The following is a 21,910-nucleotide window of genomic DNA, read 5'->3' as shown; positions in this document are numbered from 1 at the left end:
TTCGAATGAGCACTTTCGGGATTTTACCACAAGGGACAGCGTCGCTTCTCTCACGTACCTCGCTCTGCGGTTATTTCCGCTAGCTGCTGCATTTGCTTTCGCATCGAGGGATCCGCGGCGGCGCTCGCGCCGCTTCGTCGTTCCATGTATCTCGAGCTGGGCGTCGCGTCGGCGCGGCAGTTTTCGACGCGCGATAATCGTGGAAAAAAACGCCGCATGTATTCCGGAGCGGTCCGTAATACGGCCCCAGTAGCCAAAGTAGTCAGGACCGTAATGAGATTGGCGGTAGGGAAAAACATTCAGACGTTCCACCAGCGACGAAGGACGAGGTCAAGAAAGCATTAGAAACTATGAAAAGAGGGAAATCAGCTGGAGAGGATCAGATAACTACGGATTTGCTGAAGGACGGGGGGGATATCGTGCTAGAAAAACTGGCCACCTTGTATACGCAGTGTCTGGTGTCATCGACGGTACCGGAACCATGGAAGAATGCAAACATTATCCTCATTCATAAGAAAGGGGACTCAAAGGACCTTACAAATTACAGACCAATCAGCTTACTGTGTTACGTATAAGGTATTTACTAAGGTAATCGCTAATAGTATCAGGACAACCTTAGACTTCAATCAAGCAAAGGATCAAGAAGGGTTGCGGAAACGGTACTCTACTATCGATCATATCCATACCATCAATCAGGTGATAGAAAAATGCTCGGAATATAACCAGCCCTTATACATAGCATTCATTGATTACGAAAAAGCATTTGACTAAGTTGAAACCTCGGCGGTGATGCAGGCACTGCGAAATCAGGGAGTAGACGAGCCGTACGTGAAAGTGCTGGAATATACATACAGTGGCTACACATCAACCATAGTTCTGCATAAAGAAAGTAACAAAATTCCCATAAAGAAAGGTGTTAGGCAAGGAGACACAATCTCCCCAGTACTATTCACAGCTTGTTTAGAGGTAGTATTCAGAGACTTGGAATGGGAGCAGTTAGGGATAAGGTTAAATGGAGAATACCTCAGTAATCTGCGATTTGCTGATGACATTGCCTTGCTAAGCAAATCGGGGGATGAACTACAAATAATGATTGATGACCTAGACAGGAAAAGTAGAAAGGTAGGCTTGAAAATCAATATGCAGAAGACTAAGGTAATGTTCAACAGCCTCGGGAAGGAACAGCAGTTTACATTAGGTAGCGAAGTACTGGAAGTAGTAGGCGAATATGTCTACTTAGGACAGGTAGTAACCGCAGATCTGGACCATGAAAAGGAAATAAGAAGAATAAGATTGGGATGGAGCGCATTTGGCAAGCACTCGCAGATTATGTCTAGCAGCTTACCGGTATCGTTAAAGAGGAAAGTATATAACAGTTGCATCTTACCTGTACTCACCTATAGCGCTGAAACGTGGAGGCTAACCAAGAGAGTTCTACTTAAGTTGAGGACAACCCAGAGGGCTATGGAACGAAAAATGGTAGGGGTGACATTAAGAGATAGGAAGCGTGCAGAGTGGGTCAGAGAAATAACTCAAGTTACCGACATTCTAGTGGAAATTAAGAAGAAGAAATGAACATGGGCAGGACATGTAGTGCGAAGAGAGGATAACCGATGGTCGCTGAGGGTAACAAACTGGATTCCAAGGGAAGGAAAGCGTAGCAGGGGGCGGCAGAAAGTTAGGTGGGTGGGGGTCAAGTGGATGCAGCTAGCACAGAACCGGGTTAAGTGCAGAAATATGGGAGAGGCTTTCGCCCTGCAGTGGGTATAGTCAGGCTGATGATGATGATGATACCAAGCTTCTTATTTATAAACTACATTCTTGGAATATCGTTAACTCGCTCGCCATGATCAACAGTAAAACAAAAGCCCATATTTTTATTTTTTTATTTATTATTATTTATTTTTTTTTCAGGCCGAGAAACCTACTTACACACGCAGACCATACCTCATCGCGGCATTGCAAATATTCAGATGGCGTCGGTGCTGTGTTGGAAAAAAATGTGTCCTTGAATGCTCATGTAGATGCGCAGTTGAAACTAAAAATTCACGTATCACGGGCATCCTGCGCAAATTGCGATATTTTGCTCCCGTTAGCATTAAACGCCTCATTTCCAATGCCTTGTTTACTTCATTTATTACTGCCACTCAGTGCCGGGTACAACCAGTTTGTCAAATAGTAAATTCACATCATACCAAGAACAAAAAACGGCAATTCGTATAGTTACAAGCGCTGCATACGATAACCACACTGGGCCTATGTTCAAGGAACTGAACATCACACTTCCGGACATTTATAAAACAATGCCCATTAAGCGTTACACTAACGGGAATAAATATAATAAAGCATTTTAGGTAGCATAGCAAACATAACTCGTAAACAACAAGCATGGAATACCCGCAGTACTGAACTGTGGGAAATACCTCGAGCATGCATTACCATGCGTGCTAAAGGCTACGCGTAATATGTTCCCATCGATTCTAAAGAAGTGAAGTGTTTCATAGCCACAATATTTGTTTTGTAAATATTTACGTAGCCCCAATACTTAACACTTTTTTTTACCTTTTTCTGCACTGCACCATAAACTGTATACTTCGTCAAACACTTTGTTTATCTTGAAATTGTCCTTGCTTATTTTGTACAAGACCATTCCATGTCTGATACGTTGCGTTTGTGTCCTCGTTTGTTGCCAATGCCACGTTTAGAGGTCGCGAACCTCGTCAAGCCCAGTTATAGAGGCTTTTTGTTCACGGTCCTCAGCATCTGTAACGTTGATGTTGGAAAAACGAAATGAAATAAAAAAAAAATGAAACTAATCGCACGCTATCTTTGTATATTCCCATTCCGTAAATATGTATTCCCATATTTTTAAGAACAGCCTCTGTTTGGCCTCCTGCTCCTTGTTTCATTCACAAGTGAGCCCGAACAACGGCAACGCCGAAACACTGCAGAAGTGAGATGAACGTACCAGCGTTCCTTATATGACAAGAGTAGCGGTAAAAAATTCAGAAGGATGAGACGGCACAACTTATAAGACGATGCTTGCACTATGGGCAGGAAAGTTGTCTGGGCATGTCAGCAATTGAAAAGCATTTACCAAAGAGAGCTCCTTGCTTCGTTTAGGCCCATTGTACACATGCCGAATCCGAGCGAAACCAAACAATGCAGGAGAAAAGAGGAAGTTAAAGGATTCGCTAACTTCATATTGGAGAGATTTAGCTTGTCGGAGACGTACTAACGTAGACGTATACCGGTTTACCCTACCCCTCCCACGCAAGCGCAGTGGCCGCTATTGCACTAACCCCTGTCGATGCGCGTGCGCAGGAGGGGTCCAGCATACCGGTATACGTCTACGTCAGCACGTCTCCGGCAAGCTAAATCTCTCTATTATCATGTTTCACTGAGACCATTTAAGTAGGGGCTTCTTATTTAGACGCAGAAACACACACACACACACACACACACACACACACACACACACACACACACACACACACACACACACACACACACACACACACACACACACACACACACACACACACACACACACACACACACACACACACACACACACACACACACACACACACACACACACACACACACACACACACACACACACACACACACACACACACAACAAAAAACGGGAAATTTCAGGTGCCGTCTCGTAAGCGCTGAAAACTAGGATTTTTTTTCTTTTAAGCTCTATATTTTTATTTAGATGGACAGACCAATGGGTCGAAAGTTTCAAGGTCAAATCTTAGGGTAATATATTGAAACATTAAAAAAAATCAAGATGTGTGAATGGAACGGGTTACGTGCTAGCTCTGCGGAATGGAATAATGAGTCGATGTTTGGCGCCTTTTAATCTGACGCTTTGGGGGCGAGCAGTGGTCTTCTGTCGTTAGTGCGCGACTTTTGTTTGCACGTTCGTCAACTGCACCCATATTTTTTTCCTTCTCTCGTATCACATCAGTAATGTTTGCGTCCTGCCAGCAGAGAACAGGCCGCACCCCTCACAGTTTGCTTTATCTTCGGCTGCTTTATCCCTCCACCCACCTGTAATGTCAGTTTATTCCCTTCTTTTTTTGTGTGTGAATGTGCTAAAAAACCGCAAGGTAGGCCCTCAGAGCGGAGTTGACACACGGACACCACTGCTTTTGAGGTGCATTGGTTGGTGAAAGTTAGGCAGCGCATCTCATCAGCAAAATCAGATGCATAGAGAGTAACTGTGAAGGGAGGTGCGTGTCCACAGCGGAGAGCGCAGTCCGTAAGTGTTGCGTAGTCGCCATCGTTTTGTTGTCCCTGTCTTTTTTATGTGCGTGTTCTGTTACGGGCTTCGCAGAATGCACGCGCAGTGCATGGGGCTACTCAGTCAAAAAAAAAATCAATGGGTCCAATTGGGACGACCAGTCAGATTGAATTGGTTCTGCCAACCCCAAATGGTTTGTCCAATGGGTCCTGGCCAACCCAACTGGTTTCTTCACTCCCAATTGGGAAGTCCAATGGGATTCTTCAATCCCAATTGGGATGTCCAGTTGGTTTCTTCACTCCCAATGTGAATCCCAGTTGGTTTCGTGACTCCCAATTGAGAGTCACGAAACCCATTGGGATTCACATTGGTTCTAATTGGTCCAAAGGAAACATTCCCAATTGGCAAAGTCAAAGCAGTGATACCCTTGACTGAGATATGCACATATATACATACCTCTATAAAAAGGCAACAGTGAAAATTTTAAGTTCTTATAAAAAGTATATGCCACTTAACCTTATTGATTGATTTTATTGTGCCCACTGTAAGTGCTGGCGTAATTAAATAAGTTAACTCTGAATAACAGAGATATGTCACTGGTCCCAGCCCCAGGTTCAACGAATGGAGTATACAATCGCTACAAAGTATACTGTGGATATATACATTTAATCTGTGTTACGTGTGTGATGCATGTTTGTCTCTCATGATTTCTGTAAAAACTTGTAATTTAATTCCACTTGTATAAAAGTAGGCTCCCCTGCAACTTCTCGACAGAAAACATTGAAATTGAATCTCCATTCTTTTTTTTTTTTTTTTCAGTTATGTGAGTTCAAAATTATTTGGGCTCAATGGGTATGCCATTTGAGTTGTGAACCATTTGGTCTTCATGGGTGACCAATTATTTCCAATTGGAAGCACCAATTCATATCAAATGGTCAGGCCCAATGGGTGGTGAAAACACAATTGGTTTTTGACTAATTCATTTCAGTTGGGAAATTCCCAATTGGGCCTATTAATTTTTTTTTGACTGGGTAAGCAACTTCAAAGGCGCCGGCTTGCGATTCAATTTTTTTTTTTGAAGGAAAACAAGCGAATGTCCCGTGGAAGCTTTCTCAGACCGATTGGCGAAACGGTGCCCACAATACCGTTCGGACACAGGTGCAGGGGACACAGGGTGACATGGCAGAAGCTGCCGTTTAGGGCTTTTCCTTTGACATGGGTTGTTCAGATGCAGGGTGATGCAGGACTTCGTATCTATGTCGGGTGGTCTTTCATATAATGTGCTAGCCTACAACTGTGTGCTGATGAATACGTGTGAAATAATACCGGCATAAATTAGGGGCTAGTGATTAAGCAAGCAGTGAACTACGTGCACGAGAACGATTAATCTGCAAGGAGAACCGCAGACGGGAGACACAACGCTGTCGTGTCATATCCTCAAATGCTGGGCTTAAGCGCCACCGCAATATTTTTGCTTTTATCCGAGCCGATGTTTCTTGCTGTATAAGATTAGCAGTCAACTACAACCCACACATGACAAAGCTATTTGGCTTGCCTATATCACATGATTATCTACGAATGAATTTCTACATTTAGCTACGGTTTAACTTGATACATCAACATATTTTTTTTAGAGGGGGGGGGGGGGGGGGGGGGGCAAGCGCACGATCCATCTCAAACACAAAATCTGACTTCGAGGTAAGACCGCCCGAGTGGCCGCTGGAAAAGAGAGGAGAGGGAGCTCAGGGGACCTCAACCTCATTGTCGACGATGAGTGAGGTAGCCATAACTCTTTTTGCGTGTTTGAGGTAAAGTCGAGGTTTTTGAGTTCAAATGCCCACCTCTGATCAGCAGCGGACTGGCATATGCTGCTCACTTGGACTGCGGACATACCGCGGAGCGCATGCGTCACAGATTCGCTGCCCCGCAGCCCTCTCTTTCTCCGTGTTCGCTCAGCAGCGAACAGCGAGCCCTCGCGTCTCGCCTCAAGCCAACTCAAGCGTATGCCCCCGCCTCTCTTTCCTTCCCCGCCACTATAAGGAAGAGGAAACACCTTTCCTTCTTTCCATCTTCCCAACGGCCCAACACTCCGAAACTCAGGCAGTCGGGCCAGGTCAGGCACGCCAAACACGTCGTGGACGGGTAGCGCCACCTTTCGAAGCTTTCCGCACTCTGTGTACTGGCTCCGCATTTTAGCGTGCCGCGAGTAGAGGGCGCCACAAAACACTGAGCTGTAAAGCCCCTCAATAATTTGAAAGTAGCGACACTCTCCTCCACTCCGGCGTTTTCCTCCTCGAATATCCTCGCCCGCCGGCTGCGCGCACTGCACACGGCACGCTTTTTTGGGCAGCGCTCTCTCGCCGTCCGGGCAGTTGGCTGGCCCATGCGCGCGCTATTAAGTTCGCGCTTTTTCCACACTCTGTTATTGAATAAAATCACGAGTAAGATACGCGACACGTTTGACTACCACGAGCCACATAAGTTAGCGTCTCGTACGCGCAATGAAAGGGCCAATAAAGAGCGCTTGCGGCACGAACAAAACCACTTGCTGCATACATCTCACAATCCTTTTGACTTTTCCATACCGTCTGTCTCAACACGGCATAGTATATGAAGCTTAATATTTACAATATATTTGAACATTCCAGAATATTTTCAGCATAGCAATTGTTAGTTAAATTTGGATTCACCTCGAACTAATTTTCGCGGAAGTACAGTTTATGAAGTTGCTCACGAGTGGAGTTTTAGTAGTGGGATGTTTGCTGGGAACAAGCTGGGATATTTGCTTTGATGGCCGTCCAAAAAATTTTCATTAACGTTCAGGAGCTTGGCACCGCGCAGTGCACATGCAACGGCTTAATCGATTTTGTAGTTGAGAATTTGCACGGCGACTTTAAAACGAATATGAACTTTTTTCTATTAAGCATGAGACGCCTTTTGGTCCCGCTGTCGGCGACATTGAGGTGGTGTCGAGCCGAAATCGAGAGCCAAAGATCCAAGCACCGATTTCCCGTCATCCAAGGAAAGTGTCCGCACCCCAAAGCCCTCTCGACCACCGAAATTTGGATTCGACTTCACTGAATTCGCCATACCCAAATTATAAGTTAGACATCGATTTTGGCCACATTCGGATGAGGTCAAATTCAGAGAGTTCCTGGGGCTGCATTTTGTGGGAGGTCCCGAAATTTGGACGTAACTACTGAATTCGCCATATTCAAGTTAAGTTAGACACCAATTTTCGCCAGATACGGACAAGGTCAAATTTTAAGGGTTTAAAGAGAAATGTTTGATGTGCTGATATATAGTTTTGCGGACACGTTCTGTGGACGAGTTCTCTACACGCTTTCCTGCGACATAAGCCTATTAATGCTTAATAATCTCCCTCATTGCACGCGCTATCGTTGAAAAGCGAGAACTAGGTTCAGAAACTAAAGTGGGTATTGTATGCGAATGTATGCGCATTGTATGCATCAGCCGTCGCTATTATAGCACGTTGAGCGGAACCATGAAGTGAAAACAATAACACGCATAACGACGCAAAATGATCAGTGAATTAAGTGAGATTGGCAGATTAGTGATGCGCTTGCATGCAGTATCAGTATACACAGTCGCTTGAACCCCGCAGAGATGGGCAGTCTTCGTCGGCGTAAAGTTCTTGCGGCCGATATTGTGCAGCCCCGTTTTTCTTCTGTGTCTTTCTTAACGCTCGGAATCGCGAAAAGAACAAAGCCTTTTTCACTCTGGCACTGAAATGCGCAGCAACTGGGCGTAGTGCTGCACTAAAGGAGCGCGAATAACGCGAAGGGCAAGCCCGCAACGTCAAGGAGCTCGGTCGTAGCAGCGGCGGCTGCCCATAAAATGTCGCCGACGAAAAATAAAAACACAAAAAGAGCGAACTTATCGCGCGCTTTTCTCGAAGACCGCCCGCGGAGCCGCCCGCGGAGCCAATCACCGTCCGATGGGAGAGGTGAGAGAGGAGAATCGGCGAGGGTGCGCGGCGCGGCGGCATAGTTCACAGAAAGTCGCTACTTTCAAATTATCAAGGGACTTTACTGAGCTGGGGCGCCGCGGCGCAACATGTAGGCTCCCTACGGAGCTGAAAAGTAACGTAACTCGTTGCCCCGCCGGGGTGGTGCAGTGGTAAGACGCCGACCACTGTGCCGGAGTTTCCGGGTTCGAACCCGACAACGGCGGCTGCATTTCGATCGAGGCGAAACGAAGTGGCGCCCGTATGCTGTGCAATGTCAGCGCACGTTAAAGATTCCACAGGTGGTCGAAATTACTTCGTAGCCCTCCACTACGGCTTCCCTTTCTCTTTTTCCACTTTTCCTCCCACTTTCCTCCCTTCCCTTACGGCGCGGTTCAGGTGTCCACAGAGCAAGTGTGACAGATACTGCGCCTTTCCCTTCCTGCAAAGCAATAACGTAGTGGAGTAAGGTGCCTCGTTTAGAGCTAGTGTTCAAGTGTTCTGGAAATATAGAACACTGGAAATAGAGCTGTGCACGGGCTCGCGGGCGGCCCGAAAGCCCGTTCCCGGCCCGTCCCGCGGGCCGGGCTGGGGCCGCTCGGAACATAGCTCGGAAGCCCTGTGCCTCGGGCTCGGGCCGGGCCCGGCGTTACCCGCCCCTACCCGGCGTTACCCGCCTCCTCGCCGTGAACGGCTCTTCGCTGGGCTATGAGTTTCGAGTCCCGAATCTAAAAGCATCCGCTGTGCTTGATCTTCCTCTTGTTTCTCACCGCAGGTATCGCAGGCAATGCAGTAGCGGCGCCTTGCCGGCGCCGTGAAAAGCCCACGTGAAACGCACACGGTGAGCCAGACGAGCTCATCGAGCACTTCGCCACAGAATCGCTTGTTTAGATTTAGAGCTAGCGCACTTTTAGCTAGCAAAGGAGCCGTTTACCCAGAAACTTGCTTTCCTTGCTAAGAACGTCTTAATTATTCTAGCCACAAATCACAGCACGAAAAGAAACTTCAGCGCTACTGGATGCACTATCCAGGAACGCCGCAAATGCCTCAAGCCTTCGTCAATGCAGAACTTGTTTTTGAATAATAATTATGCAATAACGCTGATTATACAGGTAAAGCAGGACAGTATTGATCTAAAATTGTTATTCACAAAACTGAAATGATGTTCGACATCCTGTGATCAGCAATTCAGGTTAGGTAAAAAAAGGGTGTCTGAAAGGTGTGACGTAGCGTACAACGTGCATCTCTATTGTCTTACTCTCGCCACATCGCTATCATTGCACTACGACCCTACCACATCCAAAGCCTCATCGTATGAGCCATACCTGCTCTCCTCGCTCTCCGTCGCAGTGCACGCTGCGCACGCTCAGATAAAAAATAAAAAATGGCCCCTCAATAAACTAGTTCAGTGCGAGGCTTTAAAGAAATGCAATCGTCCGCAGCGCCAACGCAACCAATCTGCCGTATTACCACGGCCGGTCTTGAGGGGAACGCTCTCCTTTCGAGAGCGGCCGTAGTGCTCAACTACGTGAGCCATGGCCTCCGCGATAAAATGCCAGTGCTTCCTTTCGGCGTTGACCATGCAAACCTGTCCGGACCGACACGCCCGTGGCTTCGCAACGCAAAGACCTCTCATAAATAGCTTTCGCTGCGAAGAATGACTGGGAGGTAGAACTTAGAATTGTAAACGTATTCTTCGCCTGATGAAATTCGCTATACAGCTTTCATTTGGCTTGGACTATGCGGTTAAAAACGCGAACTTTTTCATTGCTCTGTGATCTCATTTTTATCTTATCTGTTTTCGCTGCGGCTCACTTGCGAAAGACCAGTGAAAACAACTGAGGCCAGACAGAAAGGCGAGGCTTCGCAAGCTCGCCGCACCGAAATAAGCCGGGCCATTCAAACGCGTAAAATGCACATGCCCCACGGCGCGAAGTCATCGCACCGCGAGCCCAGTGGGCGCTTCGCAGCAGTGGAGAGCGGTAAGCTGGCTCGGCCGTGCGGGCGTGGGCGGCTAGCGGACTATTTTACCTCACTGCTATTCCATTACCGCTACCGTTGCAGACCCTGCTAAAGTCAGCGCATGCGCTTCATGTGCGCAACACGCGCTCAGCTAGCTCCTGAAGACAGCGGTAACAGTATGTGGGATTTAGAGTGGTTCAGTACGTGTTGCGCAGTGAGCGTTACGTACCCACAACCCACGTACGGTATATTCCAATAGCTAGCGCAGCATAATGTGCATAACAATAGCGCCGCAGCCAGATCAGTGAGGGTGAGAAGCTGCAGCAGCTCCCCCTCCAGAATAACAATCTCCAGGCACAACATGGCGGGACGAACTAAGGAGAGTCCTATAATTTTAACACAATGGAATAGTCGAGGCTTTAAATAAAAGACTAAGAGAGCGGATCTTAGGATGCACCTTTCCACGTACGAGCATACTCCGGCAGTGGTGGCCGCACAGGAGCCAGGCGGGAACGCGAGACTCACAAACTACAAAACGTTCCAACTCGACTCCCTAACATGCATCTTCGTGCACAAGAATTTCACAGCAAATTTGATAGATCTGGAATTACAAGTCAGCTTTTCATACGTGATGGTGACTCTCCTGCCCATAAAAAAGGATGATCCGCCGCTCCACATCCTGAACGTGCACTGCCCACCGAAAGCAAAAAAAAAAAAAAAAAAAAAAAAAAAAAGTAACCTTCTCCACACTCCTGAGTAGGCCTGCAGGGAAGCGGGACGAGATCCGTTACTAGTGTTAGGAGATTTCAATGCGCAGAGACTCTCATGGGGCTACAACCGAGAGGACATACGAGGACAGAAGCTAGCGGAGGCAGCGTCCACATTAGGCCTAACCCTACACACCGTCCCGGCGTACCACACGCGAATTGGGAACTCGGCGCAGAGGGACACTTGTCCGGACTTAACTTTTTCAAAAAACGCGAGGCGAGTGGAGTGGACGAATACGGAGGAAACATTCGGTAGCGACCACTGTTTGATACACAACGATCCGCACTAAATCCTACCAGACCGACGGGGCAGACTAGGATGCCGCACTGGGCAAAATTCAGAAAAGAATATGTTAGTTCTATCCAGGAGCAGGGATACCAAGCCTGGACCAAACAGCTGCTGACCAGTCTCCGTTCGACGGAAACGCGGGTAAAGCTCTCCGAGGCGGTGACGGATGTGGACACCCACCTCCTCCACCTCTGGGAAGCCAGACGCAGCATGGTTAAAAGATGGCGCAGGCAGAAACATAACCGCAAGCTAAAAACCCGGATCGCGGCGATAACAAAAGAGGCGGCAGAATACGCGGCGCAACTCGCGGACGCTAACTGGGTAGAGAGGTGCAACGCGGCAGCTATAGGCAGGTGTCTGGCAAAAACACATGGCGTCTCTTCCGAGCTCTCATAGATCCAAACCAGACGCGCACCGAGTCGCAGAAACACCTGCAGAGAGCAATACACGCATTTCAAGGAAATACGGCCCAGCTAGCGCTGAAGCTCCGAGACCAGTACTTGAGCGCGACCCAAGACCCAATGGGAGAAGCTTACAGGTACATTGGAGACGAAAATGTTGAGCTAGATGAACCTTTCAAACTATACGAGCTCAAGGCAGCCCTAGCGAGAATGAAACGCGGGACCGCACCAGGAAGGGATGGGATCACGGTAAAACTCCTAGCAAACCTACTAGAGCACGCGTACCAATCCCTTCTAGAACACTTCAATTCGATCTGGACGGGCGAAGTTCCTCTTCCCACCGAATGGAAGACGGCACTCATAACTTTCATCCCAAAGGCAGGCAAAGCCATAGATACGGACCTCAGGCCCATTTCTCTCACGTCGTGCGTGGGCAAATTGATGGAAACAATGGTCAGAGACAGACTTTCCGAGTATCTTGAAAATAAGCGAGTCTTCGCCGACTCGATGTATGGCTTCAGGCCAAATAAATCGGCTCAGGACGTCCTGCTACAGCTTAGCAGAGAAGTATTAAATCCGATAGAACATCCGAACGGGGATAAGATAGTGCTGGCCCTAGATCTGAAGGGAGCCTTCGATAATGTGATGCACGAGGCCCTGACACACCTTTCGGAGACGGAGTGTGGAAAGAACGCGTTCGAGTATATAAAACGCTTCCTCTCAGACAGACAGGCCTACGTGCGGATCCAGAACGCAGACCATGGTCCCTTTCTATTAGGCACGAGAGGTACACCACAGGGAGCGGTGCTATCCCCGCTGCTTTTCAATATGGCGATGAAAAATCTCCCGGTCCACCTGGAGAAAGTCTCGGGTGTGCAGTACGCGCTGTACGCGGACGACATCTCCATATGGGACACGCGGGGCTCTCTCGGAGAAATGGAGGCCAGCTTGCAGGAGGCAGCCACCGTTGTGAATGAGTACGCGAAAAAATGCGGCTTTCAGTGCTCAACAAAAAAATCCGAATTTGTCCATATTCGTCCCCCCAAAAAATGCACAGACAAGATAGAATTGCGACTTGGATCAGAACCAATACCCGAGAGAGAGGAAATGAGAGTACTGAGCCTTTTCATTCACCAGCGTAAGCTAGCGACGACCACGCTCGACAAACTAAAAAAGGTGGGAGACCAGGTGCAAAGATGCTCTACGACTGGCAAATGCCTTTAAGCAGAATCCTGTACTCGACCCCCTATCTCCACCTCAAGAAACACGACGAGAACATCCTCGAGGTGATCACGCGCAAAATAGCGAAGAAGGCCCTCGACCTCCCTATAACCATGTCGAACCTGAGACTCCAAGGTCTGGGTATGACGAACTCGTTCGAGGAGCTGAGAGAAGCCCACCTCACGAGCCAATACACGCGACTATCGCAGACACCGTCGGGGCGTCGCCTATTAACCCGTCTACACATACAACACACGACTGTAACCGAGGAAAGAGTAAGGCTTCCCCAGGAGTGGTGATACGCCCTGCACGTAAAACCACTCCCCACTAATATGTCCAAGGACGACCACGAGGGTAGGCGCATGGCCAGGCATGGCCAGGGCAGAGGCCTTAGCTCATCACTACGAAGAGAAACCCGGAGTGTACTATGTGGACGCGTCCGGCCCGCACCAAGGCGGGTAGTACACGGCGGCAGTGATCCCCGAGTCCGAAACGGTAAATGGGCTCACATTTAAAGCCCGAAGCGTAACACAGGCAGAGGAAGTCGCCATCGCGTTAGCAGCAACACACTCTGATTCCAAAACAATCATAACGGACTCGCGAGGGGCGTGTAGGAACCTTCAACAGGGCTGGGTCCCGTACCTGGCCTACCGGCTACTAAAAAACAGCTCGGACCTGACCTACAGACTACTGCAAAACAGCTCGTACGTGGAAAGTCCATCCCGCCGCTTCATAGTCTGGGCTCCGGCCCATTCTGGGCTAGGAGGAAACGAGGCAGCAGATGCCGCCGCCCGCGCGCTTTCTAACCGGGCAACCTCGTCTCCTTCCTCCTCAGAAGAATTCACACCAGCCTACACTTTCAGAGAAATTACGCAGCTGTACCAAAACAGACACAATATTTACCCCCACCCGTGTAAAGGGTTAACAAGAGCGGAGGAACGCGTGTTTCTTCGCCTCCTTACGAATACCATGATGTGCCCGGCGTCACTTAAACACTTTGGCAGTGCCTTCTTCGGGGAGTGCCCGCACTGCGGGGAAATGTCCTCGGACCTTTTCCACATGGTGTGGGCGTGCCCCTCCAACCCTGCCTTTGCACCTAACCAAAACACCACCCGGGAGGACTGGGAGGCGACCCTACTCGCCTGCTCCGACCTGAAATCCCAAAAGGCCTTGGTCAAACGAGCAATGGCGGCAGCGGAAGCCACTGGGGTCCCGTACTAGGGACTCCACCTAGTGTTTGTGAGGGAAAGGGCACTAAGCCTGACCCCAGAGCAACCTTCATGTAACTATATTTTATTAAACGTTTTAGCGCCGTCTCGAGTCCTTCAATGGAACGAGTGCTTCATCGCAGCGGTCTCTGCAGTAAGCTTCAATCCTTCTATGGGCGCGAGATGGCGCCAATGCTGCAAAATTTGATTTCATTCGACGCTGCTACAGACAGTGAGGATTTAATGATCAATTTTGACCGAGTGACGTGAATCACAAATCCAAAGGTAGCCTGAAACGAAAGTTACCACTAAATTACACCTCTGTGCAAAATTTGAGCGCCAAGAAGGAAAGGTTAGGCTGGGAGGATGTTTTTTTTTTTATTTGCTTAATACTCGATGCGACGCAGCTCCAGTGTGTAGTAAAAGACGCAAGCAGCCCTCAAGTAACTTAAAACTTTATTTACATAAAGAAAAGCTTACTACAGTAAACTATAGCGCCAAGGCACGGGAAACTTAACAGTTTGGTGACCCTATAGGGTCACGACGAAATACGTCAGCAAGAAGTCGCAACGTTCGCGCAGTACGTCAATGGAAGACAGCATGCGCTTCGTTCTTGGCGCATGGTTTGCGATTCGTGTACACTGTGACGGATCAGCAAGTTGGTTGTAAGCGTTTACTTCTCGCAGCAGCGCCAAATATAGTTTGCCGTACAAAAACGCACGCGCGGCGCGATTGCAGCTCGACATGCTACCACATTCGAAAGTGTCTCGCGCTTTCTCGTTCCCAACGACAGCAACACACAAACCATTTAACGTACGCATACAAAGGTCGGCGTTTCTGTGTACATACGCAGCGCATACACGATATATGCAAGAATAGAGCTGCGTATACGATGCACGCTTAGTTAACAGCACGCAGGCCGCCTGCGTACGCAAAGGCCTTGTGTATATGTTTACGTACGCGTAGTACCAGAGCGAAGATGGCTGCCGGTACACGCTATGCTTAGACATGCAAAAGCCCACGTCATCACACCGTGCTATGCGGTTATCTATCAAGGCCCGATTCAGTTGCTTCGTTGGATGAACCGAAAATTATGCGATAGCAGAATGGCAGAATCATGTAGCTGCATACAGAAGGGAGTGCTGGATGCCAACGACGTGTTGGCATTCATAAACGAGTGCTCAGACGGCCGTGTTCCGAGCTAAAGCCGCGTAGCGGACGGCAGTTTCTTCCTATTTGCTATTATAAGACTCGCCAGCGACAAGTATAGCTGCCCCTCGACGCTGCTATCCACCGAAAGTCGGCGGACAATAATGTGAAGTGAATAAAGGAGCGAGAGACATAAGCTCATAAAATCTCCAAAGGTTGGTTGGTTTGTGGGGTTTAACGTCCCAAAGCAACTCAGGCTATGAAACACGCCGTAGGGGAGGACACCAGAAATTTAGACTACCTGGGGTTTTTTAACGTGCACTGACATCGCACAGCACACGGGCGCCTTGCTTTTCGCCTCCATCGAAAAGCTGCCGCCGAGGCCGGGATTCGATCCCGCGTCTTTGGGAACAGTAGTCGAGCGCCGTAACCACTGCGCCACCCCGGCGGGGTAATCTCCAAAGGTACTACGCAGCTAGCTGTGGCGGAGAGGCTTCGTTTCGACAGCGTTACAGCAGCGCACCCGCCTCTATGCATCCGTGTCTTCTATGACCATGTGGCAGAATTAACTTGCGTCCCTGCAGTACGACGTCATCGCATTGGAGTGGAACGTAAGTAGCCTTAATTTTCTAGGGATCGTTAACGGCAGAGTGCTAATTCATTCAAGGAAAAAAAGCTGTATTCTACTAGGCGCGCCACTGTGGCACAGCGAGAGAGATATCCTTATTACACCATGGAGTGTAATAGGGACAGCTGCACCATTCTGCCGATTCCTTAACAATTACTAGCTGTTATATAGTTACACTGAAGGGAATAACAGCGCAGAGACGAGGGGCAAAAGGAAGGCAAGACAGTAATAGGGACAGCTGCACCATTCTGCCGATTCCTTAACAATTACTGGCTGTTATATAGTTACACTGAAGGGAATAACAGAGCAGAGACGAGGGGCAAAAAAGGAAGACAAGAGTGGCGCTGTCTTGCCTTCCTTCTTTGCCCCTCGTCTCTACGCCGTTATTCCCCTCAGTATGTGCCAACTAGCTCAACTCACCGTTTTATAGTTACACATGTAACGACTGTTTTGAAACGCACCATTAGGTTTTGTGGTACGTCACAGGTGACACGAGCAGCGTGTAAAAAAATAAAAAATAGTCGGGATTTTCAGTTCGTTCTAAGTTTCTTAAGTTGGTTTTGTTTTTGTGGAAAGCCGCAGTATCTGGCTCACTTCCCAGTGGAGACGTACTTACACTTACAATGAACGGCATACACAAATGTCGTTGGTTCGAATCTCTCTCGCACTCCCAACTTGACTGGCAGATGTACATTAAATTGGAAACGAAATGGCAAGACGCCGCCCTGAACGCGGCACCAATAATGATCGCGTCACAATTTAGATACGAAATCATGCGATATTTTTGTTGCCACATCAAGTCTACATTTCCTGCACATGCCACTCATGCGTCGAGTAAGAACTTTCTCATTTCCGGCTCTTAGGTAATAAATCGGTCGTCTCAGACCATTCCGCGACAATTTGGGATCGCGGTTACGAAAACAAATTTTAACAAAACCGAAAAAAAAAAAAAAGACTTTCGAAATAAGACTTCCCGTTTTGTTACAGTAATCATAGGCGTCCACACCGTGCCTTTATATGAGAAACGTTCGCGGGCTGCGGCTGCACGTAATATTTTTTTTCTTTGCGCAGTCACACAAAGCAGGTCAAAGAAAAGCATGGAAGTATCATGAAGGAGAGAAAAGTTCTCTATTTGTCCATGTAAACACCGGCTGACTGCTTAGCAAAGCAAAACATTTTTTTTTTTTTTTCCCAGCGAATCACTATCCCGTAAGCTTTTTTCTATGACTGTACATCAGTGAGTGAACGTTAAATATAGCCGCTTTAATATCTCCATCCCAAAGGAATCACGTTCATCTGATACCAATTAAACTATGTTCATTATAAGATTAACCTTGACGACGAGAACAGTGGTACGGAGCCCACCCAGGCACAAAGAGCAAAGACCACATCGGCCCCTTTCAAAGCTTCTGTAGTTCTTCACGCCTGTGTACTGTGTTCTCGCTCCTTCCTGTGTTAGCGCTGTTCCATGATCGTAAACCGACAGGCTCAACTCTCCACTCTCTTGCACTGACATCTCAGAGGAGATTCGAGCCAGCAAAGGTCGTGCTGCACTGAAAGTGTAGGAATCGTCAGAGCTAATCAGCAACCGACTCCACATCGGATTTGCGACCAATGACGGTTCTCGCCGAATCTTTCAACTAATCCATAGCCTAGGTTCTCCCATTTTTATTTTTCTTCGCGTTAAACTATAAGACAGTGTCATAGTCTCACAATCACCCTTTCTCGCCGGAGTCAGCATTGCTTTGAGCATTCTCTTCTTTCTTCTTTTTCTTTTAGAGGACAGTAGCGGAGTGGATTCTGCTTCCTAACGAAGAAATTCTACACCTCTCTACGACGCAATTCATCTGAAGCCCCAGCGTTATATAATGACAGCTTTTCTGTTGTATTGCATTGCTGACCTTCACGTGGTTCTGACTTCATTCACACTACCAAGCTGGCGCTCGTTATTTTTTAGTGAAAGTTACACTTTACGCTGATACACATTTCAGTAACCTTTTTTTCGGTCGTTGTACTTCCGGAATATTTTGTATTTGTACTTGTACCTTCTTTTGCAGTATTGCAGCATTAGTCTGTAATTAAATAAACGCGGCACATAAACCACAGTAACAGAGGTAAGACCCATTGAAGTCTACAGCGTTCGAAGTGGAAGCAAACCAAACAGACACTTGAACCTGACGAACCTGCTTACTATATGTGTACAGGCCTCGTGCAAATCTCTATTCAGTCAGTGGCACTATCACCTGAGCTAAGATAAACCAGTTAACCCTCTAACTATAGCAGTGCAAATCGAATGCCATAGCTTCCAGGATCGAATATTAAACTGTCCGTTAATAAAAAGATCGAATATTATACTTAGTTTCAAAAGCAGCACTACGAAGGGTAATTGCGATCTGAGCAAAACATGGCGGTGCGCACTATACATGATTGTGGCCCTGCCGCTTTCTTATACCGCAGTTGGCCGGTGCGTAGGAACAGTCATGTAGTGCGTGTCATTCTGATTGGCCCAGCTTTCGTAGCAGTGCAAAAAGCCCGCGAAATGGAGTATGGTGCACGCTTGATGAACAACTGCAAAGTTAATTGAAAAGTTTAAGTATACCCATACACATCCTTCATGCAAATGCAGCAAACTAGCACCCAATCACCCTTAAATAGTGCATTAGTGGTATCGCAGTGCTGAGCAGCCAGATGATCTCTTTCAAGACCCCACTCATTTCCCACTTTCCTCAACGGAATTTGCGAATTCATTTCCGAGTAAAAATGTTGAATCTTCGCTGCTGCGCTGTGAACAAGTCAGAAAATTTTGGTTAACTGTTTTCGTTCCCTCTTATTTGACACCCGTGGAGTTCACCACATTCACATTACGTCGCCTGCTCAGGCATTTTTGACGATATCTTACAGCAAAGCATTCGGCGGTCGAGCAGCGGCAAAGAAGGCTTTAAAGTGATCTGAGCACCGTCACTGAAGTCGGTGAAAGTATTCGCGCGCTGTTTACACCACCACGGAAAACAACGACCATTCGCCCAAGTATTCTTCAGTCAGCCCAGCACACACAGCTCACTGACCAAATTTTGACGCGGCAACATTAAAGGCCCAATTCGCCAGAAAATATGGCGTCAGCGTTGTGAGCGAAGAATCGAGGGAATGGCTCCAGCAGCTGACATGGCAGGGTGCCGATTGGTCGTAAGATGTGCGACGTCACGAGACCACGTGACACTGACGACTTGGCAGGATCTGCCGCCATCTCGGGCTTTTCAATTCAGATGGGAGGGTGCACGGGGAATCGAAGATTCCATTACCCTGGTCCTTTGCATTTCGAGTGAGACATGCTGTTTACTGATGCTATACCCTTCGGCCACGCAGGCCCGCTCATACGCTTGGTTAAGCGGGGCTTTATTTAGGATAGTATTTCATATAATCTGCATGGTAGCTTACGACTGCATGCTCGAGAGTATGCGTGCGTTAACAGAGGCAAAAATTAAGGGATCAGTAATTAAGCGAGTGGCGAAGTGCACATACGCCAATGAGGATAGTCAAGGGGAACCATGGACGGGTGCGTTTAGTGCCGTTGTCGCGTCCAGAGGACGTATCCACCAAATCCAGAGGATCGCGCGCGTGGAGTTGCGCCTTCGCTTCCAGCCGAGTAAATCGCAGTGCAATTTGGGCGTATGAGCGGAACACTGCCTCCCATAACGAGAATGACCGGATCAGCTATTTGTTATCTGTAGCGTAATCCTTTCAGAACCTGGTCATGATTATTCGGGCTAAAGGTTGCTTGCCACTGTTCGTAACAGCAGGCTTGTGAAGTTAAGCCAATGAAAGGCACGTGCTCAACGAAAAAACGCGCAACAAGACGCTAGCCTAGGTCATTCTCGTTCGCTGGGAGGAACGTATGGAATATGCTTGCACCGAAGGCCCTCTCACCCGTGTTCGAGGGGTCGACCGTCGGGCATGGTGTGCGGTGGCCCCGCCATGGGGTGCGGGGGACCCGGGTGAGGCGGCGGAGGGGGTCCGTGGTGCGGAGGCGGGGGTCCGTGGTGCATAGCTGGCCCATGGCCCATAAGCGCCGGATGGTGATGAGGCGGCGCGGGCCCCTTCCAGCTGCCGTCGGGCTCCATGCCCGGTCCGTGCGGCGGAGGGGGCCCGTGCGGCGGCGGCGCCGGGGGTCCGTGGGGCGGCGGGGGCCCATGCGCGGGGCTGTGCGCCGGCCCGTGCGGAGGTCCGTGCGCCGCGGGGCCCGGCCCGGGCGGCCCGTGTCCCGGCCCGTGCGCGGGGCCGTGCGCCGGCGCCTGCGCCACTAGGCCCGGCCCGCCGCCGGAACCCGTCGGGCTGTTGCGCACGCAGTGCCGCGGGCTCACTGTGCCGGTGGCCAGTTCCTGGAAAACGAGCGAAAAGTGCACGTGAGTATACGAGGACACTTGGCATCCGCACGAGCGACACTGGCACGGACAGCCGCCTTCATGCGACTGCCAAGGCTCTAGCCACTATGTCTGAATTCATGAGCTGGATTGGAAGAAGAGTAATTCCAGCCTACACAGCAAAAACGAAACCAGCTTCTGGTTGCGAAGAACATGTAATTTATAAAGAAACTTTTCATTTCATCGGGTCTCAGTGGGTTCGATTGTCCCTTAATCCCAAAGGAGCTCAAAGCACCGGTTAGTTGGCAAGACGCGAACGCTTGACGGGACAACAGAAAGCGCTGCCTATGTTTGTATTGCGAAACGTACGGGGAATACGTGCGTTTGTCTTTCAAGCAACGAGGCGAAATATATTACAGAAGCTAAACTGCTTGCAAAGCTGGTACAGCGACCATGTGTTAGGTGCCTGTCGTGAGAACGAGCAGGCAGAGTGTGAAGTTCGGTGAACTTTGTAATACGCCATTCGGTCTCCAGCATAGAGTATACGACACGAGGTGGCTGCTCAATGTGCACCTGTCCCCAGTCATGGCGATTACCAATTTGGTGGAACCGCCGACGCAACACGGAGGTGAATGTCATTTCTGTGATCAGTGGACGGTTTTTTATTTTATGTACCTCGTTTCGCTACGCGCGCGTCATTCCCTCCGCTCATCTGCTTATTATTGTGAGGAAGCAGGTGTACGCTGGCTCACCAGTGCGCGATGAGGCGCCAATGGGTCGTTTGAGCTTGGGGTGCTCAGAAGTGGCACTGAGCGTTTGACCCCTCATCGACAGCATCCTTCCTTCCTTTTTTTTTTTTTTTTAATAAAGAACCTCCAGCTATTGTTCCTGCGACATACGTTGGTCCCCTATGCACGTGGGTGGAAAAGAAAACGTAGGGAAAAGCAGATGTTCGGAATGCAGTGACGTCAATGCTGTTCGTAAGTTTGCTTGGGACCTCTCCTTTCCCAAGTTTTTGATTTATTATCCCTTCCCCAGTCTTTGATTAGCTGACAGAAACTTTTTCCTTTCCATAATCGTCGATTGGTGAGAAGTGTTGCCTTATTGCTTATTGGTTGCCGTCCCCGCCAAGGCCGGAGACAGAGGGCTCAAAAGTAAGCGCTCTGGGTAAAACCAGGGGCTGATTTCGTCTGATCAACGGTTCAGTCATGTAAATAGTTTTCCCTTGCTTTTTCTTGTTTTATTTATGTGTAAATAAATAGTTAACCTTTCTGTCGTGCCATCAAGTATGTGAATGTTTGCCAGCCCGAACCGTCATTATATAAAGAAGATCGATGTCCTCATCAACAAGTGAGAAACTCGCTCAGCACAGCAACATGATGCTAGAAAGCAGCCCAGCTCAGCCGACCTCACTAATATTTTCCGGCGCCGCTATATGTAGGAATAAAGTGCTATTTTATTCAATTCTAGTTAATAAAGTCTCGCTCTGAGAGAACACAGGACAGTAGAACTGGGCAAAAACTCTGATTTCGAACGCTTGGCCCGCGCGTAAAGTACGAGTCTCCGGCGTAAGAGTACGCCTTAGGCAGCGCTAACTGAGCACGATCCCTCTTCATCGCATGCCCCGCATAACCTCCTCTCTACGCTATGCTTCCACTTTTCCCTCTAACGCCGCTACCCTCCTCACTCTGCAGCCACCTTC

General features: G+C 48.6%; 1 protein-coding gene across 3 annotated transcripts in view; it reads right to left on the bottom strand.

Annotated features, from left to right (window-relative positions):
• Positions 1–21,910, bottom strand: part of LOC146205520 (LIM domain-binding protein 2-like) — a 300,230-nt gene that overhangs the window by 118,767 nt on the left and 159,553 nt on the right. For 2 of the 3 annotated variants that reach the window (XM_084590235.1, XM_084590236.1), the window contains exon 3: positions 19,775–20,226. In XM_084590235.1, the coding sequence (XP_084446361.1) occupies positions 19,775–20,226 (452 nt within the window). Of the gene's footprint in view, positions 1–19,774; positions 20,227–21,910 lie in introns of those variants that run through there. The other variant, XM_084590237.1, reaches the window with a different exon arrangement.

Source organism: Amblyomma maculatum, chromosome 1 (assembly GCF_055883805.1).
Source record: "Amblyomma maculatum isolate TAMU_Amacu chromosome 1, ASM5588380v1, whole genome shotgun sequence".
NCBI lineage: Eukaryota > Metazoa > Arthropoda > Arachnida > Ixodida > Ixodidae > Amblyomma > Amblyomma maculatum.
Note: the sequence above shows the minus strand (reverse complement) of the source record. Positions and strands in the feature narration are given on the sequence as shown.